The sequence below is a fragment of the Ascaphus truei genome, chromosome 14 (genome assembly GCF_040206685.1).
Source record: "Ascaphus truei isolate aAscTru1 chromosome 14, aAscTru1.hap1, whole genome shotgun sequence".
Taxonomy (NCBI): Eukaryota; Metazoa; Chordata; class Amphibia; order Anura; family Ascaphidae; genus Ascaphus; species Ascaphus truei.
The window spans coordinates 15381970-15398146 of NC_134496.1; the positions used below are offsets into that span (position 1 = coordinate 15381970).

Consider the following 16177-nt stretch of genomic DNA (forward strand, 5'->3'; position numbering starts at 1 on the left):
AGCGTCACCAGTTGGAACACCCACCTCCATTACCAGGACGCTTTCTGCCTTGCCACATGCCCTATTTGAGGGTTTTCCTGTGTGTATTGCGTACCGCTGCTGCGGTTTATTGTACAATAATAGTTTTTGTTGCACATCACCTCATTTGAGTGGTTTCTATTATTATCACTGCTACACCATTACAGTGATTCCTTGCCCTGCCCTTCATGTGCTGTTTAGCATTGGTTTCATTGCTGGTTCAACCACTGGTTCCATCTGCAGTAAGGAACTTATTCACCTACCTGCTACATTTGCAGTAGGGAACTGGTTTATCTGTATATCTCTGCTACAAGGCTCTTTAGGTTTAACCCTTTCAGACAGGGTTGCAGTATTATTGTGTTTTGTTTTACATATTCCTTCATCGGTGAATTGCGCTCCCTGGCTTCTGTACACCATATGGGGTAGTGTACCCGCTATATGGGGTGGGTAGTGTATCAGTTATATGGGGCAGTGTACCCGCTATATGGGGTGGGTAGTGTATCAGTTATATGGGGCAGTGTACTTGTTAGGACAAGTGCGGCTATATACAATAACTTGTACAGTTTCCCCTTTTTACACTGCGTTTCTGGCGCATGCGCATCTTTATGTAGGAACGTAGCTCAGGCTCCGCCCTCACACTGTCATTGCTCAGTGACGGAAGACAAGTCCGTTGTCTTCAGAGGCCATTGTCTAATAATGGCCTCTGATTGGGCAGAACAGCTGCTCGTCAGCAGAGCGGCCCCTGTGTAAACAGAATGGGCGCGCTGATTGAACTGCGTCACGAAAGGCGGGACTCTGATTAGTGTGCGCTGTGACCGTTCGTCGCCCTGTGATTGGCCGCGTGGTGCTCGCTCACGTGCTCCTCCCAGCTTGGCCTGTGATTGGTCGGCCTCCCCGCCCCCCTCTTTCCGTCCCACCAGTCCTTCTCGGCTCCTCGCCATGTCCGAGCGCGCGGCCTCCGCGGGGCCCTCGGGGGCCACCGTCCTGCCCACGCCGGCCAGCTCCGCCCCTGGAAGTGACGCAGCCACCCCTGGCCCTGCCGCGGGAGGGGGAGGCCCCGTCCGCATGAACTTGTACGCGACCTGGGAGACAGACCGAGGCAGCGCGGCCTGCGTGCCAAGGTGTGACGTCAGCGTGTTCATGACATCATTCACACCTACAGCCAACTGAGCGGGAATCCAACGAGAGCGCCTGTTAATTATTATTATTAATTGCATTGGTTAATTAATTATCATTATTAATCAACGTAATTGGGTATTGTTATTTAATAGTTATTGCTTATCAATTATGTACTATTATAAAATTAGAATGATTTATTCTTGTTTTAAATTAATATTAAATATGTAATTATTAGTGAGCAACAAATAGTTCCATTAACAGTTAATGTTTTAATGTAATTCATACGCATTTATAATGGTTAATTGACATTATCGGTTATTAAATTGTTATTTAATGATGTCAATAATAACCAAATAAAAGCGCCATTCGTTATTATTAATATGAATAAACAAATATTATTAGTTATTAACATTGTATCAATAATCTTTTTTTAATTACCCGTAATACTATTGAGGATTTTTACTATTTAGCATTATTAAGAAACGAAAGTCAATATTAATATTTATTATTAAGACAATATTTACTCATATCAATAATTATCAGTCTTAATATTAGTATTTTATTTGGTATAACTATCCTTGCTTAATATTAATTATTATTATTTGTCAGTCATTAAGTCTTTTTATTACTAGGCATAACTAGTTACCAAATATTGTTAGAACCTCCCGGTATGTTTACTTTTTAATGTTAATTAGCCACTGCATTACTTAGAATAAATAATGACCCAATTAATTTAAAAGTCATTATCAACACTAATTATCAGTGCCACTGCTCACTGCCAGTGTCATTTTATATTACATATTAATTGCAAGAAATATTTATCAGTTATCAATACCATTAATTACCAATTGTTACTAGTAATTATTTGCACCGTTGATAGTGATTGACCAGCTCATTTATTAATTAGCGATGTGCTTAATTATTATTTCATTATATCTACCTTCTACATCAATATTGTTGACGTTATCGATGGGTGTCATATTTATGATTAATTGGATTCTTGTTAATGTCTTTGTGGCGGGTTCTGGGGTGGGATGTTCTCTTAGTGATCAGTTAACGCGTTTCGCTTCCCTCCCAGACTGTTCTCTCTTACGCTGAGGAAGCTTGTTATGTTTAAAGATGTGGATAAAGATTTATCATCTGTTGTCATCGCTGTAAAACTCCAGGTAATGAAGGCTGAGCCTAATTAATATTCCTAATTGATAGGTTGTCCGCTGACTGTAATTATAATCCTAATTTCTTGGGCTTCTGTTGACTAATGAATAGTTCTACTTAATACGACACCTCCTGACCTTAATTAAAATGCTAATTAATATGATACCCACTGACCCTACTTATAATTCTACTTATTAAGGTGCCCACTGATCCTAATTATAGCTTTCATTATCCTAATTAGTATAGTGCCTGTTAACTCTAATAATCCTAATCAATAATGATAATAAACACGCTGCACCCATTCCATAATTAGGCAGCCTAATTAATAATCCTAATTAATATGTGACCTGCTGACCCTTATTAATAATCCTAACTAATGTGAGTACTCTTATCGTGCTGTCTCCTAAGGGCTCTAAGCGAATCCTGCGGTCTAATGAGATCTCTCTGCCAGTGAGCGGTGTCTCGGAGACTGAACTACAGCTGACATTCTCTTTGCAGGTGACGCTCTGATACTCGCCCCTCCCCCCCCCCCCATCCTCCCCCCTTCCCCTCCTTCCCCCTCACCTCTTCCACCCCTCCCCTCTCCTCAGCCCCTCCTCCCCTCTTCTCTCTCTCTCTCACACACATTTTCTCTCTCCTCGTCCTTCTCAGTATCCTCACTTTTTGAAGCGAGATGCTAATCGCCTGCAGATAATGTTACAGAGACGGAAGAGATACAAGAACAGGACTATCCTGGGGTATAAGAGCCTGGCCGCGGGAGTAATAAATATGGCGGAGGTGAGAAACATGGAGGATGGGGGGGGCAGAAGAGACTGAGAGTGATTGTCTCTTTCACACTTCATGGCTGTCTCTCTGTATGTCTCTCAGGTCCTGCAGTTTCCCAGTGAGAGCGGTCTTGTGCTGTCTCTTCATAGTCATGTGAAGGACGTCTCTGTCCCCGTGGCTGAGATAAACGTTCACTCTCTCTCCAGTCAGCCGATCGACCACGAGGGACCCAAAGCCAAACTGTCTGGTGAGGGGCGATCAATCGATCAGCATTTCTTATTAGAAGGGGTAAACAGTATGTCAATAGATTTGTTTATTAGTTACTTATTCAGAAGGTTAATCAATATATGTAGATATTGGTTTATCAGGTATTGATTCAGTATTAGAAAGGGTAATCAATATCTTTTTAGATTTGGAGGGGTAATCAATGTGTATAAAATGGCCTATCTTACTGATTGTTTTTTTTTGTAGGTGGTAATCAAAATATGTATATATTGGTTTATCAGTTATTGATTTGGTATTAGGAGGGGTAATCAATATATGTATAGATGGGGATGGAAATCAATATGAGTATAGATTGGCCTATCTATTATTGATTTTCTATTAGGAGAGGTAATCAATATGTCTTTGGCACATTGGTTATTGATTGAGTATAAACCATATGTCTTTGAATTGATCAGTTATTGATTGACTACTAGGAAATAATGTGTACAGATTAATAACTGATCAATCTGCTGAGAGGATGTGTGGAGGGTCATCTATTCTTCTATCTTATACTATATTAGTGAAAGCACTGTATGCCTGCCTGCCTGCCTGCCTGCCTGGATGTCCGGTGTCCCTAGGGGAAATCTCATTGGTCCCTTGGCCCGCCCCCGCACACCTCTCATTGGCCTGAGGCGGAGTGACGGGCCAAAGGACACACAGGGACACACACACACACGGACACGGACGGGGACACACACACACAATCCCCTCCCGGGTGCCCCTCACTCTCCCCCGTCAGCTGGACCGCACCTCAACTTCCACATCCCCCTCACCCTCCCTGTGCCCGAACTTACCCGGAGTCCCGTGTACACACACACACACACATTCCCACCCCCCCCCCCAAGCTCACACACCTCACCCCCCCCCCAAGCTCATCCCCCCCCAAGCTCACACCCCCTCACCCCCCCAAGCTCACACCCCGGCGCCGCTACAGTCAGCGGGGGAGCGGGGCGAGCGCCCGGGACACACGCGGGGGAGCGGCCACAACACGCGGCCTCCCGCCTCACATCCACGTAGGTGCGGCCGGATGAGTGAGGCAGCGGGCGGATGAGTGAGGCAGCGGCAGGATGAGTGAGGCAGCGGCAGGACGGGTGAGCTCCCCCCCCCCTCCACATGCTACGTGCTGCTCTTGCCCCTCCGCTCCCGGCTCCCCCCTGTCACCGCGTGACAGGCCGCGGGACGTGAGATGGCAGGGGGGATGCCCCTCCGGTCCCGGCTCCCCCCTAGGCCGCGGGACGTGAGATGGGAGGGGGGATGCCCCTCCGGTCCCGGCTCCCCCCTAGGCCGCGGGACGTGAGATGGGAGGGGGGATGCCCCTCCGGTCCCGGCTCCCCCGTAGGCCGCGGGACGTGAGATGGGAGGGGGGATGCCCCTCCGGTCCCGGCTCCCCCCTAGGCCGCGGGACGTGAGATGGGAGGGGGGATGCCCCTCCGGTCCCGGCTCCCCCCTAGGACGTGAGATGGGAGGGGGGATGCCCCTCCGGTCCCGGCTCCCCCCTAGGCCGCGGGACGTGAGATGGGAGGGGGGATGCCCCTCCGCTCCCGGCTCCCCCCTGTCACCGCGTGACAGGCCGCGGGACGTGAGATGGGAGGGGGGATGCCCCTCCGGTCCCGGCTCCCCCCTGTCGCCGCGGGACGTGAGATGGGAGGGGGGATGCCCCTCCGGTCCCCGCTTCACCTTCTCCCCACCGTTGTCCCCGCTTCACCTTCTCCCCACCGTTGTCCCCGCTGCCTGCGCAGGAGGAGGGGGGGGGGCGGGTGTTGGTGCTGGTGTGTGTAATTGTGTGAGACTGTGTGTGAGTGTCTGTGACTGTGTGTAAGTGTCTGTGACTGTGTGAAACTTGTGTGTAAGTGTCTGTGACTGTGTGTGAGTGTGTAAGTGTTTCACAGTGTGAGAGTGTGTGTAAGTCTGTGTAAGTGTCTATGACTGTGTGAAACTGTTTGAAACTGTGTGAGTGTGTGTAACTGTCTGTGATTGTCTGTAACTGTGTGTGTGTGTGTGTGTGTGTGTGTGTGTGTGTGTGTGGTGCACTGTGCAGTGTGAGCAATGAGCAGTGTGTCAGTGTGTGCAGTGTGAGCAATGACCACTGTGTGTGCAGTGTGTGTCAGTGTGAGCAGTGTGTGCAGTGTGAGCAATGAGCAGTGTGTGTGCACTGTGTGCAGTGTGACCAATGAGCAGTGTGTGTGCAGTATGCAGTGTGTGTCAGTCTGAGCAGTGTGTGTGCAGTGTGCAGTGTGCAGTGTGACCATTGAGCAGTGTGTGTCACTGTGTGCAGTGTGAGCAGTGTGTGTGCAGTGTGCAGTGTGTCAGTGTGAGCAATGAGCTGTGTATGTGTGTGTGTGCAGTGTGAGCAGTGAGCAGTGTGTGTGCAGTGTGTGTCAGTGTGACCAGTGTGTGTGCACTGTGCAGTGTGTGTCACTGTGAGCTGTGTGTGCGCAGTGTGCGTCAGTGCGACCAATGAGCAGTGTGTGTGCAGTGTGCAGTGTGTGTGTGCAGTGTGCAGTGTGAACAATGAGCAGTGTGTGTCAGTGTGAGCACGGTTCACATCCCGGGCAACGCCGGGTCTCTCAGCTAGTTGATTAATAAGGAAGATGTTGATTTCTTGAAATGATGATCAGGTTGATAGATTATTGTATGTACGAAAGAGACAGGATCCCTGACGATGCATTCATCCTCTACCAATGAAAGCAAATACATTTTATTCCATTAGAAAATTCGTATAGAATAAAATGTATTTGTTTTCATTTGGTAGCGGTTGATGCATCGTCAGGGATCCTGTCTCTTTCATACATACAATAGCCATTCTTCCCAGGTTGTACCCCTCTAATTGTTAATCTAGAGCTGAGCAGGGACCATCCCCCCTTTTTCTGTGATAGATTATTGAACAGGTTTCTAATGATTAGTTTCTGAATATTGATGTTTTGCCTCTGGATGTTCTGTTATTGATCTGCTATCTGTTGATCAGGTGTTGGATTCTGACCAGATAATAGATTATTGCACAGGTTATTACATAGTTACATAGTAGATGAGGTTGAACAAAGGAATGCGTCCAAGTTCAAACTATGCTAAATGTAGACGACAGATACTTTATCCTATATCCGTACTTACAGTATATTGATCCAAAGGAAGCAAACAAAAAAACCCAGTGAAATATCATCCAATGATATCTCATAAGGGGAATAATAGATTCCTTCCTGACTCCAAGAATTGACAATCGGATTACTTCCTGGATCAACATCCTTCCCATGTTTACTTATTTGGTATATCCCTGTATACCTTTCCCTTCTAAAAAAATGTCCAACCTTTTTTTTGAAGATATCTAGTGTATCTGCCATCACAGTCTCCAAGGGTAATGCATCCCACATTGTAACTGCCCTTACTGTAAAGAACCCTTTCCTTTGTTGTGGTGATATCTCCTTTCCTACAACTTCAAGGGATGACCCTGTGTCGTTTGTACTGCCCTTGGGATGAATAGTTCTTTTGAAAACACCTTGTACTGTCCCCGAATATATTTGTATATAGTTATCATATCCCCTCGTTGAAGCTTCTAATTTAGCTAGCATCCCCCCTCCCCCCTTTATTAATTTGGTGGCTCTTCTCTGCACTTTCTGTAGTTCCATAATGTCTTTTCTTAGGATTGGTGCCCCACACTGTACTCCATATTCACGGTGTGGTCTTACTAATGCTTTGTAAAGGGGCATAATTATGTTTACTTCCCTTCCATCCATTGCCCGTTTAATGCATCATAAGATCTTGTTTGCCTTTGCAGCTACTGCATGACATTGGGCACTATTGCTAAGCCTGCTGTCTACACGCACTCCTAAATCCTTCTCCATCAAGGATTCCCACAATTTAGGAAAAATAGGGGGGAGGGGACTAATGATCAACTAAACTGCCAGCTAATAGACCTAAATGTATAATAATTTTGTGAGTGGGGGGTGCATACATGGACTATAAACAGAAACAAAAAGAAAATACTAGTGTATTAAGTATAAAGAAATCCACTAAAGAAAGAAGTCAGGTGATTTCATCTGACCACCACCTGGGAGGTTTGTGACGCGGCTACTAAGAGTTCCATTGTTATTACAACTACCGGGCCCCATCTATCTATGTGTTGTGACATTTACTATTTAGTGTCCAACCAATTCGGGCGTCTCACCCTGGTATTTTTTCAGCCAGCAATAGAGTGAAGTATTGGTGATACTTACGACTAACGCCATATATTTTAATCACTGTTCTTCTTGTACAGAGGTATAAGTCTTATGTAACCCATTTATTAATAAAGTTATTTGTTATTATTCACTAGTTATTATTTGGTGGTGTGCAACTACGTGGATTTCTTTATAGTTAATACCCTAGTATTTTTTGTTTGTTTGTTTCTGTTCCCTTAATTTATCCTCATTTAATTTGTAAGTTGCCTATTGATTCTTGTTTCCCAAATGCAAAACCTTACATTTATTAAACCTCATCTGCCATTTACCTGCCCACGTTTCCAGTCTCTCCAAGTCCTTCTGGAGAGAAATTCCATCCTGCTCTGATTCTATTACCTTACACAATTTAGTATCATCAGCAAAGATGGAGACTTTGCTCTCGATCCCAACCTCAATGTCATTAATAAACAAGTTAAAAAGCAGGGGTCCCAGTACCGATCCCTGAGGTACTCCACTCACAACTTTAGCCCAACCTGAAAAAGTTCCATTTATGACAACTCTCTGTTGTCTGTCCTTCAAGCAGTTTTTGATCCAGGTGCATATATTATTACTGAGTCCAATTTGCTTTATTTTGTACACGAACCTCTGATCTAAATTCCTACTTAACTCCTCAAAGAAACTAATTAGGTTAGTTTGGCATGACCTATCCTTCAAATCCATGCTGACTATTACTAATAATTTTGTTTTCCATGAGGTATTCCTGAATATTATCCTGTAATAAATCTTTAAGTAGATATCCTACTATTGATGTCAGGCTTACAGGTCTGTAATTCCCTGGTTATGATCAAGCTCCCTTTTTTAATATGGCACCCCATCTGCTTTACACCAATCTTGTGGTACTGAGCCTGTGGAAATGGAGTCCTTAAATATTAAATGTTATGGTTTGGCTATTACTGAGCTTAACTCGTTTAAGAACTCTTGGAAGTACAGTATGCCATCGGGGCCAGGTGCCTTATTTACTTTAATTTTATGAAGCCGCCTATGAACTATTGATTGCATCCACATCAGAGTATAGATTATTAATCAGGTTATTGATTAGCTACTGATGAGATGCATTATTGATCCGGATTTAGTTCCTAATCAGATGATAGATAATCAGGTTATTGAATAGTTTCTTATCACCTGATCACTTTGATCAGTTTAGTGATTTTTTCTGATCAGGTGAGAGCTTGTTGAGCAGGTTATAGATTGGGTGTGATCAGACGATACATTATTGATCTATTTCTGATCACCTGAAAGATTGATATATTTATGATCAAATTGTTGATTATTGATTGGAATATTGTTTCTATTTCTAATCAGATTACATTATTGATAGGGTTAGTAATGATTCATTGGGTTAGTGATGATTGTTCAAGCTATTGGTTAGTTCTTGATCAGATGACATGATTGATCACATCATTGATTATTAATTAGAGTATAAATGATTTATGAAATTAGTAATTATTAATTTGATGTTTGATCACATTTGCAGATCGCTCTCCGGACATTGAGAATTACTCAGAGGATGAGGACGAGAGTTTCTCCTCCGAGCAGGAGGGCAGCGATGACCCCCTGCATGGACAGGTGACCGATATCACTTTGTGACAACTGTGTGGGTGTGTCACAGTGACAGCTGTGTGTGTCTCTGTGAGAGATATCTGTGTCTACGTCATTGTGACAGATAGTTGTGTGTGTGTCTCTGTGAGAGATACCTGTGTCTACATCACTGTGACAGATAGCTGTGTGTCTCTCAGGATTTCTTCTTTGAAGAGGAGGATGTCCGGAAGGTGAAGAAATCACGCAGGAAAATCCCGACCTCATCAGCGATAACGAGAGTGAGATATCTTTCTCTCTCTCCTTCTCCCTCTCTCGCCACCTCTCTCCCCCTTTTTCTCTCTCTCCCTCTTCCCTCCCACTTCCTCCGTCTCTCTCCCCCGCTTCGTCCCTCTCTCTCCTCCGCTCCGTCTCTCTCTCTCCCCCTCTCTGTCTCTCTCTCCCCCTTTCCGTCCCTCTCTCTCCCTATCCATCTCTCTCTCCCTCCCCGGACAGAGCTGAAGGGCAGACTGTTACACAGGAGTGTATGGGAGTGTGTTGTGTCAGTGGTGGAGCATATTGTTACACAGGAGTGTGTCGTGTCAGTGGGAGAGGGTGTGTTAGCGGTGGGGAATATTGTTACACAGGAGTGTGTGCGAGTTGGTTGTGTCAGTGGGAGATGGTGTGTTAGCGGTGGGGAAGATTGTTACACAGGAGTGTGTGCGAGTTGGTTGTGTCAGTGGGAGTGGGTGTGTTAGTGGTGGTTTAGACCGTTGGCTGGAAAAATGTAAAATGTGCTTTATGTTTGAATAAGGAAGTCGTGATGTTCCCAAGTAAAGAAGAGATTCTTAATACGGGGATTGAAGATGGAATATATAGGAATTATGTTTTTCTTACAGTATGGCCTCTGTATTCTCTTAGTGTAAGAGTAACTGATGGTGACACTGGGAATAAGGTCTCAGTACAGATGTACAGCAGGAGCCGGAGCTGCGGTCTCATGTTCAGCGCCTGACGGTGACGCTGGTGATAAGGTCTCAGTACAGATGTACAGCCGGAGCTGCGGTCTCACGTTCAGCGCGTGACGGTGACGCTGGGGATAAGGTCTCAGTACAGATGTACAGCAGGAGCCGAAGCTGCGGTCTCATGTTCAGCGCCTGACGGTGACGCTGGGAATAAGGTCTCAGTACAGATGTACAGCAGGAGCCGGAGCTGCGGTCTCATGTTCAGCGCCTGACGGTGACGCTGGTGATAAGGTCTCAGTACAGATGTACAGCCGGAGCTGCGGTCTCATGTTCAGCGCCTGACGGTGACGCTGGGAATAAGGTCTCAGTACAGATGTACAGCCGGAGCCGGAGCTGCGGTCTCATGTTCAGCGCCTGACGGTGACGCTGGGAATAAGGTCTCAGTACAGATGTACAGCAGGAGCCGGAGCTGCGGTCTCATGTTCAGCGCCTGACGGTGACGCTGGGAATATGGTCTCAGTTCAGATGTACAGCAGGAGCTGCGGTCTCATGTTCAGCGCCTGACGGTGACGCTGGGGATAAGGTCTCAGTACAGATGTACAGCCGGAGCCGGAGCTGCGGTCTCATGTTCAGCGCCTGACGGTGACGCTGGGAATAAGGTCTCAGTACAGATGTACAGCAGGAGCTGCGGTCTCATGTTCAGCGCCTGACGGTGACGCTGGGGATAAGGTCTCAGTACAGATGTACAGCCGGAGCTGCGGTCTCATGTTCAGCGCCTAACGGTGACGCTGGGAATAAGGTCTCAGTACAGATGTACAGCAGGAGCTGCGGTCTCATGTTCAGCGCCTGACGGTGACGCTGGGGATAAGGTCTCAGTACAGATGTACAGCAGGAGCCGGAGCTGCGGTCTCATGTTCAGCGCCTGACGGAGACGCTGGGAATAAGGTCTCAGTACAGATGTACAGCCGGAGCTGCGGTCTCATGTTCAGCGCCTGACGGTGACGCTGGAAATAAGGTCTCAGTACAGATGTACAGCAGGAGCTGTGGTCTCATGTTCAGCGCCTGACGGTGACGCTGGGGATAAGGTCTCAGTACAGATGTACAGCAGGAGCCGAAGCTGCGGTCTCATGTTCAGCGCCTGACGGTGACGCTGGGAATAAGGTCTCAGTACAGATGTACAGCCGGAGCTGCGGTCTCATGTTCAGCGCCTGACGGTGACGCTGGGAATAAGGTCTCAGTACAGATGTACAGCCGGAGCCGGAGCTGCGGTCTCATGTTCAGCGCCTGACGGTGACGCTGGGGATAAGGTCTCAGTACAGATGTACAGCAGGAGCCGGAGCTGCGGTCTCATGTTCAGCGCCTGACGGTGAGGCTGGGAATAAGGTCTCAGTACAGATGTACAGCAGGAGCTGCGGTCTCATGTTCAGCGCCTGACGGTGACGCTGGGAATAAGGTCTCAGTACAGATGTACAGCAGGAGCAGGAGCTGCGGTCTCATGTTCAGCGCCTGACGGTGACGCTGGGAATAAGGTCCCAGTACAGATGTACAGCAGGAGCCGGAGCTGCGGTCTCATGTTCAGCGCCTGACGGTGACGCTGGGGATAAGGTCTCAGTACAGATGTACAGCCGGAGCTGCGGTCTCATGTTCAGCGCCTGACGGTGACGCTGGGAATAAGGTCTCAGTACAGATGTACAGCCGGAGCTGCGGTCTCATGTTCAGCGCCTGACGGTGACGCTGGGAATAAGGTCTCAGTACAGATGTACAGCTGGAGCTGCGGTCTCATGTTCAGCGCCTGACGGTGACGCTTGGGATAAGGTCTCAGTACAGATGTACAGCAGGAGCCGGAGCTGCGGTCTCATGTTCAGCGCCTGACGGTGACGCTGGGAATAAGGTCTCAGTACAGATGTACAGCCGGAGCTGCGGTCTCATGTTCAGCGTGTGACGGTGATGCTGGGAATAAGGTCTCAGTACAGATGTACAGCCGGAGCTGCGGTCTCATGTTCAGCGCCTGACGGTGATGCTGGGAATTAGGTCTCAGTACAGATGTACAGCCGGAGCCAGAGCTGCGGTCTCATGTTCAGCGCCTGACGGTGACGCTGGGAATAAGGTCTCAGTACAGATGTACAGCCGGAGCTGCGGTCTCATGTTCAGCGCCTGACGGTGACGCTGGGAATAAGGTCTCAGTACAGATGTGGAGCCGGAGCTGCGGTCTCATGTTCAGCGCCTGACGGTGACACTGGGGATAAGGTCTCAGTACAGATGTACAGCTGGAGCTGCGGTCTCATGTTCAGCGCCTGACGGTGACGCTAGGAATAAGGTCTCAGTACAGATGTACAGCAGGAGCCAGAGCTGCGGTCTCATGTTCAGCGCCTGACGGTGACGCTGGGAATAAAGTCTCAGTACAGATGTACAGCCGGAGCTGCGGTCTCATGTTCAACGCGTGACGGTGACGCTGGGAATAAGGTCTCAGTACAGATGTACAGCCGGAGCTGCGGTCTCATGTTCAGCGCGTGACGGTGACGCTGGGAATAAGGTCTCAGTACAGATGTACAGCCGGAGCTGCGGTCTCATGTTCAGCGCCTGACGGTGACGCTGAGAATAAGGTCTCAGTACAGATGTACAGCCGGAGCCGGAGCTGCGGTCTCATGTTCAGCGCCTGACGGTGACGCTGGGAATAAGGTCTCAGTACAGATGTACAGCAGGAGTCGGAGCTGCGGTCTCATGTTCAGCGCCTGACGGTGACGCTGGGAATAAGGTCTCAGTACAGATGTACAGCCGGAGCTGCAGTCTCATGTTCAGCGCCTGACGGTGACACTAGGAATAAGGTCTCAGTACAGATGTACAGCCGGAGTCGGAGCTGCGGTCTCATATTCAGCGCCTGACGGTGACGCTGGGAATAAGGTCTCAGTACAGATGTACAGCCGGAGCCAGAGCTGCGGTTTCATGTTCAGCGCCTGACGGTGATGCTGGGAATAAGGTCTCAGTACAGATGTGGAGCCGGAGCTGCGGGCTCATGTTCAGCGCCTGACGGTGACGCTGGGAATAAGGTCTCAGTACAGATGTACAACCGGAGCTGCGGTCTCATGTTCAGCGCCTGACGGTGACACTGGGAATAAGGTCTCAGTACAGATGTACAGCCGGAGTCGGAGCTGTGATCTCATGTTCAGCGCCTGACGGTGACGCTGGGAATAAGGTCTCAGTACAGATGTACAGCCGGAGCTGCGGTCTCATGTTCAGCGCCTGACGGTGACGCTGGGAAAAAGGTCTCAGTACAGATGTACAGCCGGAGCTGCGGTCTCATGTTCAGCGCCTGACGGTGACGCTGGGTATAAGGTCTCAGTACAGATGTACAGCTGGAGCCGGAGCTGCGGTCTCATGTTCAGCGCCTGACGGTGACGCTGGGAATAAGGTCTCAGTACAGATGTACAGCTGGAGCTGCGGTCTCATGTTCAGCGCCTGACGGTGACGCTGGGAATAAGGTCTCAGTACAGATGTACAGCAGGAGCCGGAGCTGCGGTCTCATGTTCAGCACCTGACGGTGACGCTGGGGATAAGGTCTCAGTACAGATGTACAGCCGGAGCTGCGGTCTCATGTTCAGCGCCTGACGGTGACACTGGGGATAAGGTCTCAGTACAGATGTACAGCCGGAGCTGCGGTCTCATGTTCAGCGCCTGACGGTGACGCTGGGAATAAGGTCTCAGTACAGATGTACAGCCGGAGCTGCGGTCTCATGTTCAGCGCCTGACGGTGATGCTGGGAATTAGGTCTCAGTACAGATGTACAGCCGGAGCCAGAGCTGCGGTCTCATGTTCAGCGCCTGACGGTGACGCTGGGAATAAGGTCTCAGTACAGATGTACAGCCGGAGCTGCGGTCTCATGTTCAGCGCCTGACGGTGACGCTGGGAATAAGGTCTCAGTACAGATGTGGAGCCGGAGCTGCGGTCTCATGTTCAGCGCCTGACGGTGACACTGGGGATAAGGTCTCAGTACAGATGTACAGCTGGAGCTGCGGTCTCATGTTCAGCGCCTGACGGTGACGCTAGGAATAAGGTCTCAGTACAGATGTACAGCAGGAGCCAGAGCTGCGGTCTCATGTTCAGCGCCTGACGGTGACGCTGGGAATAAAGTCTCAGTACAGATGTACAGCAGGAGCCGGAGCTGCGGTCTCATGTTCAACGCGTGACGGTGATGCTGGGAATAAGGTCTCAGTACAGATGTGGAGACGGAGCTGCGGTCTCATGTTCAGCACGTGACGGTGACGCTGGGAATAAGGTCTCAGTACAGATGTACAGCCGGAGCTGCGGTCTCATGTTCAGCGCGTGACGGTGACGCTGGGAATAAGGTCTCAGTACAGATGTACAGCCGGAGCTGCGGTCTCATGTTCAGCGCCTGACGGTGACGCTGAGAATAAGGTCTCAGTACAGATGTACAGCCGGAGCCGGAGCTGCGGTCTCATGTTCAGCGCCTGACGGTGACGCTGGGAATAAGGTCTCAGTACAGATGTACAGCCGGAGCTGCAGTCTCATGTTCAGCGCCTGACGGTGACACTAGGAATAAGGTCTCAGTACAGATGTACAGCCGGAGTCGGAGCTGCGGTCTCATATTCAGCGCCTGACGGTGACGCTGGGAATAAGGTCTCAGTACAGATGTACAGCCGGAGCCAGAGCTGCGGTTTCATGTTCAGCGCCTGACGGTGATGCTGGGAATAAGGTCTCAGTACAGATGTGGAGCCGGAGCTGCGGTCTCATGTTCAGCGCCTGACGGTGACGCTGGGAATAAGGTCTCAGTACAGATGTACAACCGGAGCTGCGGTCTCATGTTCAGCGCCTGACGGTGACACTGGGAATAAGGTCTCAGTACAGATGTACAGCCGGAGTCGGAGCTGTGATCTCATGTTCAGCGCCTGACGGTGACGCTGGGAATAAGGTCTCAGTACAGATGTACAGCCGGAGCTGCGGTCTCATGTTCAGCGCCTGACGGTGACGCTGGGAAAAAGGTCTCAGTACAGATGTACAGCCGGAGCTGCGGTCTCATGTTCAGCGCCTGACGGTGACGCTGGGTATAAGGTCTCAGTACAGATGTACAGCTGGAGCCGGAGCTGCGGTCTCATGTTCAGCGCCTGACGGTGACGCTGGGAATAAGGTCTCAGTACAGATGTACAGCTGGAGCTGCGGTCTCATGTTCAGCGCCTGACGGTGACGCTGGGAATAAGGTCTCAGTACAGATGTACAGCAGGAGCCGGAGCTGCGGTCTCATGTTCAGCACCTGACGGTGACGCTGGGGATAAGGTCTCAGTACAGATGTACAGCCGGAGCTGCGGTCTCATGTTCAGCGCCTGACGGTGACACTGGGGATAAGGTCTCAGTACAGATGTACAGCCGGAGCTGCGGTCTCATGTTCAGCGCCTGACGGTGACGCTGGGAATAAGGTCTCAGTACAGATGTACAGCCGGAGCTGCGGTCTCATGTTCAGCGCGTGACGGTGACGCTGGGAATAAGGTCTCAGTACAGATGTACAGCCGGAGCTGCGGTCTCATGTTCAGCGCCTGACGGTGACACTGGGAATAAGGTCTCAGTACAGATGTATAGCAGGAGCCGGAGCTGCGGTCTCTTGTTCAGCGCGTGACAGTGACGCTGGGAATAAGGTCTCAGTACAGATGTACAGCCGGAGCCGGAGCTGCGGGCTCATGTTCAGCGCCTGACGGTGACGCTGGGAATAAGGTCTCAGTACAGATGTACAGCAGGAGTCGGAGCTGCGGTCTCATGTTCAGCGCCTGACGGTGACGCTGGGAATAAGGTCTCAGTACAGATGTACAGCCGGATCTGCAGTCTCATGTTCAGCGCCTGACGGTGACGCTGGGGATAAGGTCTCAGTACAGATGTACAGCCGGAGCCGGAGCTGCGGTCTCATGTTCAGCGCCTGACGGTGACGCTGGGGATAAGGTCTCAGTACAGATGTACAGCCGGAGCTGCGGTCTTATGTTCAGCGCCTGACGGTGACGCTGGGGATAAGGTCTCAGTACAGATGTACAGCCGGAGCCGGAGCTGCGGTCTCATGTTCAGCGCCTGACGGTGACGCTGGGAATAAGGTCTCAGTACAAATGTACAGCCGGAGCTGCGGTCTCATGTTCAGCGCCTGACGGTGACACTGGGAATAAGGTCTCAGTA

The 16177-nt window shown here is 49.5% G+C and overlaps 1 protein-coding gene across 3 annotated transcripts in view; it reads left to right on the top strand.

Moving 5' to 3' along the window:
* The first annotated feature begins 807 nt into the window (after positions 1-807).
* PACS1 (phosphofurin acidic cluster sorting protein 1) overlaps positions 808-16177 on the top strand; it is a 72178-nt gene continuing 56808 nt past the window's right edge. The window contains exons 1-7 of one of the 3 annotated variants that reach the window (XM_075569777.1): positions 808-1139; positions 2216-2303; positions 2701-2790; positions 2944-3069; positions 3160-3304; positions 9007-9098; positions 9269-9349. In XM_075569777.1, the coding sequence (XP_075425892.1) occupies positions 958-1139; positions 2216-2303; positions 2701-2790; positions 2944-3069; positions 3160-3304; positions 9007-9098; positions 9269-9349 (804 nt within the window). In that variant the 5' untranslated portion in view covers positions 808-957. The remainder of the gene's footprint in view (positions 1140-2215; positions 2304-2700; positions 2791-2943; positions 3070-3159; positions 3305-9006; positions 9099-9268; positions 9350-16177) is intronic. The other 2 variants (XR_012787939.1, XM_075569776.1) reach the window with 2 other exon arrangements.